The 9,708-nt window shown below is 35.1% G+C and overlaps 1 protein-coding gene and 1 non-coding gene across 2 annotated transcripts; one reads left to right on the top strand and one right to left on the bottom strand.

Annotated features, from left to right (window-relative positions):
* Window positions 1-5,630: 5,630 nt before the first annotated feature.
* On the bottom strand, window positions 5,631-6,053 carry LOC101898546 (uncharacterized). The gene is made up of 2 exons (XR_009342573.1): window positions 5,986-6,053; window positions 5,631-5,912 (listed from the first exon to the last, which is right to left on the bottom strand). It is a non-coding gene; the product is annotated as an uncharacterized LOC101898546 (transcript).
* A 2,715-nt stretch (window positions 6,054-8,768) lies between these two features.
* Window positions 8,769-9,232, top strand: LOC101898370 (neuropeptide-like 4). The gene is made up of 2 exons (XM_005184625.3): window positions 8,769-8,895; window positions 8,969-9,232. Exons 1-2 carry the CDS (start codon window positions 8,884-8,886, stop codon window positions 9,119-9,121), a joined length of 165 nt encoding a protein of 54 aa, XP_005184682.1. The 5' UTR covers window positions 8,769-8,883; the 3' UTR covers window positions 9,122-9,232.
* Window positions 9,233-9,708: the final 476 nt, after the last annotated feature.

Here is a 9,708-nt window from a genome sequence, read left to right as displayed (position 1 = left end):
GCCCACGTTTTGAGGGTCACATTCCCCTGATTTCAGTTATTTCCGGGGTCTTGGCCAATTTTTTTAATTGGTTTACCCATCACTGGCATCTTAGTTTCTGAGGAAGTAGGAAACTTCTTCTTCGAAAATGTTCAACGTAGGTCAATATTTTCGAGTACCGCTCATATATAGGTACCTCCTGAGTTTACCTATTTCGAGGGTCTTGAACATATTTATACCCTACACCACAAGGTGGTCAGGGTATTATGTCTTTGTGCATTTGTTTGTAACAGGCAAAAGGAAACGAGATAGACCCATAGTTTATTTTGATGATCTGCATAGAATCACATTCTGAGTCGATTTTTGCATGTCCGTCCATCCGTCTGTCTGTCCATGTATTCTTGTGAACAAAATGCAGGTCGCATTTATTATCCGATTGAGATGAAATTTTGCAAACAACATTTGTTTGGCCCAAGGACGAACCCTATTAAAATTGGAGACAATCGGTCAATATTTAGATATAGCTCCCATATATATCTTCGTCCGATTTGCTTTTTATTGTGCACCAAACGTGTAATATCAGCCCGACTAGTATGGAATTTTGCACATACAACCAAATTAGGCCTGAAAATAAGTATGCCAAATTTGATTGAAATCGGTACAGATATAGCTATAGCTCCCATATATATTGCTCATCCGATTTGTTATTTTTGTCCTCCGCAGCCGTAATATGCATCTGTTACAACAATATTTGGGAAATATATAGCAATTACGGCTCAGAAATATCTTTGCCAAATTTTATCGAGATCGGTTCGGATTTGGACATAGCTCTCATATATAATTTCGCCCGATTTACCTTGGATTCTGCACCAAACGTCTAATATTTGTCCAAATGGGATGGAATTTGGCACTTACGACCGAATTTAGTCTAGAAGATAGTATGTCAAATTTGGTGATGATTGGTTCAGATATAGCTATAGCTCCCATATATATTGTTCATCCGATTTATTGTATTTGTTACCCACAGCCGTAATATGCAGTCCGTAACAACGATATTCAGGGAAATATTTCAAATACAGCTCAGAAATATCTTTGCCAAATTTTATAGAGATCGGTTCAGATTTGGATATAGCTCCCATATATATCTTTATCCGAGTTCAAATTAATTGTGCACCAAATGGGCAATACAATTCCGAATTTAAAAGATACAAATGCTTCGACATATTTATTCCTTTGAACTTTAAATTATTATTATAATCATAGCGTGTACGATTGAATTCTCCCATAAAAACTTTTAATTGTTATGTGGAGCTCTACTAAATATGCAAAGTGGTGTAGGGTATCATAAAGTCGGCCCCCGCCCGACTTTAAGACTTTCTTTACTGGTTTCAAATCAATTTGGCTGAAAAGAACCATTTTTAAGAAAAATTTTAACATAGGTTTATTTATTGGTATAGCCCAGGTCCACTAATATTAGGCCAGATCTGTGAATCATTGTATTCTAAAAAATATGCTAACTACGGGTCGATAAAACGGACCGGGCCAGCTAGTTTTGAATATTTTCAATTTAATCAAAAATTTGCCCTTACTCTCTCAAAATGTTGTATCCTTGTGGAGAAGTTACCGACAAGGATGGGCCAATAACACATTTAACTTTCAGATCGACATTGGTTGGATTATTTTAAAATTCGAAATGGAACTAAATTCGGTGATGATTCCATAATTTTATCAACTAATTAAAATTTTTATTACCATCCGAATAGTTATGTTCTGGCACATATTTAATATGCCAATATAGTTTTCAGAATAATTAATTAAACAAAAAAACAACAAAAAATAATAATTTCAATAAATATTCAAAACAAAAGACACTATCTCGCATATGATGTACAGAATTTTTCATTAGTGCTGCAGCTCCAATTCCATTGTCCGAATGGCGCCCAAGATAATCATCCAACTATAAATAGTTTCCGACGCATTATGACCGCAATGTATTCTGTTCACAAGTTTCGTTCAGTACACAAAGCAAGCACAAACATGTTCAAAATTGTTAGTGATCACTTTGTTATTGTTTTTTGTATTTTGATACATAATTAATAAAAATTATCTTGCTTTTAGTTCTTCTTATTGTTCGCTGCCTTGATGGCTTTAGTCGCTGCCGTTCCAACACCAGTTGCTAGTCCTGAACCACTGCCAGCACCTCAGGTTTATTATGGCGGCTATCCTGCTGCCTATACTTATGGATATCCTGGTGTATACTATGGTTGAGTTTATTTGGCATTTGGGAAATAACAGCTATCTATGTGTCGTTGAGTGAATAATTAATGAAATAATAAAAAAAAAAAAACAGAAATAAAAAAACATAAAATATAAAATTTTGTTATTTCAAATATTGGTATCCCCTACGCCACACTGCGGTATAGGCTATTGTATCCTTATACAATTTATTTTTGTAAAATATAAAATGAAATAAACTAGACCCATTGTTCTTTTTGGGGATTGGCCGTCTTATATTCATTCTACATATAATTTAATACCATTTGATCTCTATTCCAAAACTACGCTCATATCTCAACACCAGATACCAAGAGAGACCTCGGTAATAAATTTCGAGATACCAGCTCTATCCATTCACTCAATACCAAATTTAGTAACATTTAGTACTTTTCGTATAATTATAGTACACATGCCCAAAACTACCTTCATATGTGTATGCTACACATGAACAGCGACCCTAATATTAAATTTCAGATATCAAGCACTATCTATTCACCCTATACAAAATTTTACCGAATATCGTACTATTTAGTACTTTTCGTGGACTTGTGGCACCCATTTCGAAAACGATCTCTATATCTCAATCCCTTTCAACCACAGATACTAACAGTGACATCCCCTTCAAACTTCATGATTTCAGCCCTTTGACTTCCCCCATTACCAAATTTAGTTCAATTTAGTACTATTCCAACGACTATAGTACACATCCACCTCCGAATCTGAAACACAGACCCCAATATGACAAATATATCAAATTCCATAATTTTAGCCCTTTTCCTTTACACATTGCAGCAAATTAAGTAGAATTTAGTACTTTTCGTACAAATATAGTACATATTTCCACAGCCTCCTTATCTCAATCTCAAATACCAACAGAGAGCTCAATATTAAATTCCGGGATTTCAGCTCTATCCCTTTCACCCAATACCCAATCTTGTACCAGTTAGTACTTTTCGTACAATTATGTTACACGTTTCCAAAACCAACTCGATATTTTAATCCCAGATACCAACAAAGACCTCAATATCAAATTTCGAGATTTTAGCCGTATCCCTTCACCTAATGCCAAATTTAGTACTTTTCAAACAATTACAGTACGCATTTTCAAAATGTCTCAACACCCCTAATACCTCAATATCAAATTTCGGGACTCCAGCTCTATAGATTTACTGAATACCAAATATAGTACCTTTTTCATACAATTAAAGTACACATTTCCGCAATCACTTCCATATGTCTATGCTACACATGAACAGCGATCCTAATGCCAAATTTCAGATTTCAAGCACTATATGTTCACCCAAAGTCAAATTGTACCAACCATAGTACTATTTAGTACTTTTCGTTCACTTGTAGTACACATTTCCAAAACCACCACTTTATTACGAAACTACTACCAACACGGTCCTCAATACAAAATTTCTGCTTCATCCGTTCACACCAAACCTTATTTACTTTCCAAATTTATTATCGTTTACAGTACATACACAGTACAGTTCTTTCAACTTAGTACGCATTTCCAAAACTACCTCCACATATCAAACTTACTTTACAACAAAATTTCGAGTTTTAAGCTTTATCCGTTCACATAATACCAAATGGTACCATTTTAGACGTTTGTAACATTTTACAATATTTCCTAATTTTAAAGTTCGAATTTCCAATAACTCTTTGGTGCATTTATAGTGCACTCCATGAGTGACTCTCATTCCGAGTTTCAGATTTCCAGCTCCATCGGTTCATCACAGTTCTAATTCGTACCAAATTTAGTACACATAAATACGAATTTCCAAAGCTTCCTGCACATCCCAATCCTACACTCTCACAGTAATCTCAATTCCAAATTTTAGGATACCACCCCTGTTGGTTCGGCCAAATACAAAATGTACTTTATTTAATACATTTTAGTACATATAAGTACACATTTCCAAAACAATCTACATTATCCAATTGTACACTCAGACAGTAATCTTATTTCCAATTTTCGGGATACCAGCTCGATTGCTTGGCCCTAATAAAAATTTTACCAAATTTAATACCTTTTAAAACACAACAAATTTTCATAATTTCCCACATCATACAGTCCAATAGAAATTTGAATTGGGATGGTTCCATTTAGTACATATAAGTACGGATTTCCAAAATATTCTATATGCCTTCTTCCTACACTCCTACAGTAATCACATATCCACAGTTTAGGATTCCAGTTTGCCGAGAAACATAAATTGTATTGCAAAACTAACCTCAGTCCTACAACGCAATAGCAATCTTATTTCCAAATTTCAGGATTCCAACCCTCTTGGTTCTCCCAAAATTTAAATTGTACCAAATTTAGTATCATTTCGTACACATAAGTACAAATTTCCCAAACTATCAACATTTCTCAGTTGTAAAATGCAATAGTAATTTTATTTCTAAATTCCAGCTCTATCCGATTACCCAAATCGAAGTTGTACCAAATTTTGTACCATTTAGTTCTTTTCGAGCACATAAGTACACATTTCGAAAACTTCCTCTATATCCCAAGCCTACACTTCGCCAGTAATGTAATTTCAAATTTCTGGATTCCAGCTCCATTCTGTCCTCCAAATTCAAATTGTACTAAATTTAGTACCGTTTAGTACTTTTCGAATACATGACTACACACTTCCAAAAGTACCTTCTTACATCGACTCTACTCCTCAACCTTGATTCCCATTCTAAATTTCAAGTTTTTAGCTGCAATCGTTTTCATGATACGAAATGGTACTAAGTGTAGTACTTTTAAGTACTTTTCCTACACTTATGGTGCGAATTCCCAAAAACCCTTTAGTACATCTATCATGCACTCCATCAGTGACCCTCATTCCAAATTTAAGAGTTCTAGCTCTACTGCTTCCTCAAATGCAAAGGATATCATATAAAGTACCTTTTAATACTTTTCGTACCATTCTAGTATGAATTTCCAAAAACATAGCCTTGCCGGATCTCATCGGACCAAGATTCTAGATTCAAAATTTTACGATTTTAGCTTCAGCCGTTTCGTCTGGGTATTGATGAATCGTTAAGTAAGTCAGTCCTTCAGTCAACCGTGAGGCAGTCAGTTTATTACTTTACTCTTTTGTTTATAAAGATAGATTTGTCTTCTCTGAGAAGGCCTATTGGTCCCCTATGAGAAGACCATAAATTGTCTTCTGTGAAGGAGACCTATTGGTCTTCCATTGTGAAGATCTAGTGCTAAACTTTGAGAAGAACAATTGGCCTTCTATGGAAAATCTTATTGGTATGTTATGAGAAGACCCGTTGGTCTTCCATGGTAAAACCTATTGGTCTTTCTATGACCAAGCAGATTAAATTTCTTAAATCTGACTGACCAAAAAAGAAAAGGCTTGAAGTTTTTTTACAAGCAAACATTATTTTATTTAACTAAATTTAAACGAATTTCTGAAGAGAGAGAGAGCGAGAGAGAGTTTTAGGATTATCCGGTCAGTTTCAATTATCCTTTTCATTCCAAATCCCCTTTAACCATAGTAAGCAGCGGGATAGCCATAGCTGTAGGCAGCTGGATAGCCACCATAATAGAATTGTGGTGCTGGAGCTGGTTCAGGACGAGCCACAGGGGCAGGAGCTGGAACAGCGGTGGCCAAGGCAACCAAGGCGGCAAACAACAAAAAGAACTGCAATAAATTTGTATTCTTCATTAGTTCAAAAATCAAAATCGGATTTATTAAAAATCTCTAATTAACTTACGATTTTGAACATTTTGCGAAGTTTTGAAATGCACTTGTCACTTGCTAAAAGTGGAAATGTGTCTTATCGGTCAAGGTGTGCTAGAATGCTTTATATAGAAATTTCTCACGAAAAGTGAAGTATACGTTCTGATTAATATTGATATTCTACTCATGTGCGATACATTTTTATTTTATAATTGAGAATAATCTAGCTTCACAGTTCTTCAATGAAATATTGATGGGGATTTCTCGAAAGCGGATGAAGAAATAATTTTTGTCTAGTTTGACTACAGTATGGCGTATGCATCGTTTTCATTACGCCTTCACAAGAGAGATATACTATATGTCAAACATCCGTCTTGTCGGTTAATTGAATTAAATGACAAAACCGCAAAAATGTTTGCGGTTACTTAAGGACTTTGTTATCAATATAGGAATATTTTAGAAGGTAATGGAATTACAAAAAACGTGTTATTAAAATCCAAATCATTTTAAGTTTTGTAGACATGGTAACCTTGAGCCTTGAAATGTTAAGGCCGAAAAACCCGAAACACTTTAGGAGTTTTTATTAACAAATCGAGTATCAAATCTACTTAGAATTTTCCACAAGCCAGGTTGGCTATTGAACTGTGAAATAATAAGGAATTTGACAAACATATTTGGACAATATTATCATTTCATGAAAAGGTTTTTATGGAGCAAAATATGTGATACTTTTTCATAGAACATATTAAGCATACAAATTTCTTTTTTTCAGAGACTAATTATGAAATTTGAACTTGAATATTTCTTCCCTCACACTTTGCCCAACAAAATGAAAAATTAAGGGGAATTTTGACCTAAAATGGCAACGAGTAAAATTCTCAGCGAAAATTAACAATTCTATGTTAGGTCACTATTTTCATGCATCAACTCAAAATAAAACCGAATGAACAAGAACATTTTTTTTGACAATATTTTCGATTTTTTATACCCTTCACCCTACATAGTGTGGAGGGTATATTAAGTTCTTCATTCCGTTGGCAATTCATCGAAATAATAATTTTAAACCTAACAAAGTACATATATTCTTTACCTAAGACGATTTAACACTGTCCGTCCGTCAACAGTCACGCTAAAGTCAAAACAAGCAAGTAAAAAAACATTAAGTTCGGCCGGGCCAAACTTTGAATACCCTCCACCTTAGGGCAATGTAAACATTAGAACCAATTATGACCCACAAATACCAATTTTTAGACAAATTCGTGGAAAAATGTAGCAAAAATCATCAAAATACTGAATATTGGGAGGTACCGCTATATAGGGCTATACCAAAGCGTGGACCTATACATGCAATGTTTCGCCAATGGGGCTAGGACCCATTATGACCTAAAATACCAATTTTCAGACAAATCCGTGAAAAAGTGTGGCAAAACTCATCAAAATACCGAATATCGGGAGGTACCGCTACATAGGGCTATACAAAAACGTGGACCTATATATAAAATATTTCGCCAATGGAGCTAGGACTCATTATGACCTACAAATACCAATTTTCGGACCAATCCGTGAAAAAGTGTGGTAACAATCATCAAAATACCGAATATTGAGAGATACCTTTATATGGAAGCTATACCAAAGCTTGGACCTATACATACAATGTTTCGCCACATGAACTGAGACTCATTATGACCTACAACTACCAATTTTCAGACAAATCCGAGAAAAAGTGTGGCAAAAATCATCAAAATACCGAATATCGGGAGGTACGGTTATATGGGGACTATACCTAAACGTGGACCGATATATCTCATTTTCAATACCAACCATCCTAGACACAATACAAATTATTCTGCTAAATTTTGACGCTCTATGTCAAATAATGTGGCCTGTATCGTGATTTCAACAGACAGACGGACAGACAAACGGACATCGTTAAATCGACTTAGAATTTTAAGCTGCGTCGCAGTGGCCGAAAAATGGCACCTGAGCTAAACAAATCGCAATATACCATTCGGCAAATATTGAAAAATGAGCTCGGGGTAAAGCCATTGAACTTCCAAAAAGTGCAAGAACTTACACCCCCACAGAAAGAAATGGACCTAAAAGAACTAAAGAGTTGCTTCGCTTAGCGGAAAGTGGTGAACTACCGAATTTGGTTTTCTCCGATGAGAAAACATTTGTTGTCTAGCAGAGCAGTTTGTAAACAGACCAAATGATCGTGTTTACTTGCCAAAGAGGTCAGTTGAAAATGACCACCTTCGGTTGGCCACCAGAACTCAAGCGCCGGCCGGGCGATGATCGCTCTCCGCTCGTATTAATCGACCGTGGCATCAGAATAAATGCCGAATATTATCGCGAAAATATTCTGTAGGGTGTACTAAAGCCTTGGGCCCGCAAAAATTTTGGCCGCAGACCTTGGACATTCCCACCTAAGAATGGTTACAAAATGAGGTCCCTCGCTTCATTTTCAGCGCACAATGGTCACCAAAATCTCCGGATACCAATCCGCTGGACTATTGTGCCTGGAGTATTTTAGAAAGCAAAAAATACCAAAGTGTCGATCACCTCAAGCAAGCGCTGCGCCGGTAATGAGCCAAAATACCGCAGAGTATTGAGGTTCTACCTTCTCCTCATTGTCTGGTCATTGGTGAAGTAATCGCTATAAAGAATACATAATAATTGCAAATACTTAAACATATTTTACTCTTTGAATAGCGTCACACATGCACTTCAAAATTCTATTCTTTGAATTTATTTTCTTTTAAATGTAGCAAACGCGAGAAGAATGATAATTAATTTTTAATGATTTGGTTAACTTCTGAAGTTTTGCTTAGATCATTACTGACTTCTATATAAAGCCATCATCCAGCACTGAGTCGCCAAAAAACATTTTCACTTTCAATCAGTGACAAGTGCATTTCAAAACTTCGCAAAAATGTTCAAAATCGTAAGTCGAAGATAAATTTCTAAGGGAATCCTATATTAGATACCAACTAATTAAACATTCGAATTCATTGCAGTTCTTCTTGTTGTTCGCCGCCTTGGTTGCCTTGGCCACCGCTGTTCCAGCTCCTGCTCCCGTGGCTCGTCCTGAACCAGCACCCGTACCACAATTCTATTACGGTGGCTACCCTGCTGCCTATGGTGGTTATCCCGCTGCCTACTATGGTTAAAGAAAATTAAAGGTTGGAAACGGACTCCATTGGAAGGATTATCTTGAAAACTCTTTTCTTTCAGAAATTCGTTTAAAATTTAATCAAATAAAAATTTGAATTGCAACGAAATGGTTTTTGTGAATGATAAGAACATTTTAGGGGGAGGTATTAGGAATTGTGCATATTTTATCAAATGGGGGTTGAAAAATTATATTTGCGGTTGATAGGCAACGTTGAGGGAGTTAAACGATCAGAAGGAATATTTCACCATAGATCAAATGAAGTTTCCGACTATCAGAGTAAAGTGTAATTTTTAAGACAATAGAAAAATATTAATAATAATAATAATAATAATAATAATAATAATAATAATAATAATAATAATAATAATAATAATAATAATAATAATAATAATAATAATAATAATAATAATAATAATAAAAATAATAATAATAATAAATTAAAAAACAAGCTAACCAAGTAAAAAAGCTGTATGTTCTGCCGGGAAATTTTCAAGAAAATAAAATCCGTTAAAAATTCTGTTAAAATCTTAAAAATACCGAATGTAGCCGTATATTAGGGACTATACGACGACGTGGGCCTGC

Source organism: Musca domestica, unplaced genomic scaffold (genome assembly GCF_030504385.1).
Source record: "Musca domestica strain aabys unplaced genomic scaffold, Musca_domestica.polishedcontigs.V.1.1 3, whole genome shotgun sequence".
Taxonomy (NCBI): domain Eukaryota; kingdom Metazoa; phylum Arthropoda; class Insecta; order Diptera; family Muscidae; genus Musca; species Musca domestica.
This window is presented reverse-complemented; position numbering and strand designations above follow the sequence as displayed.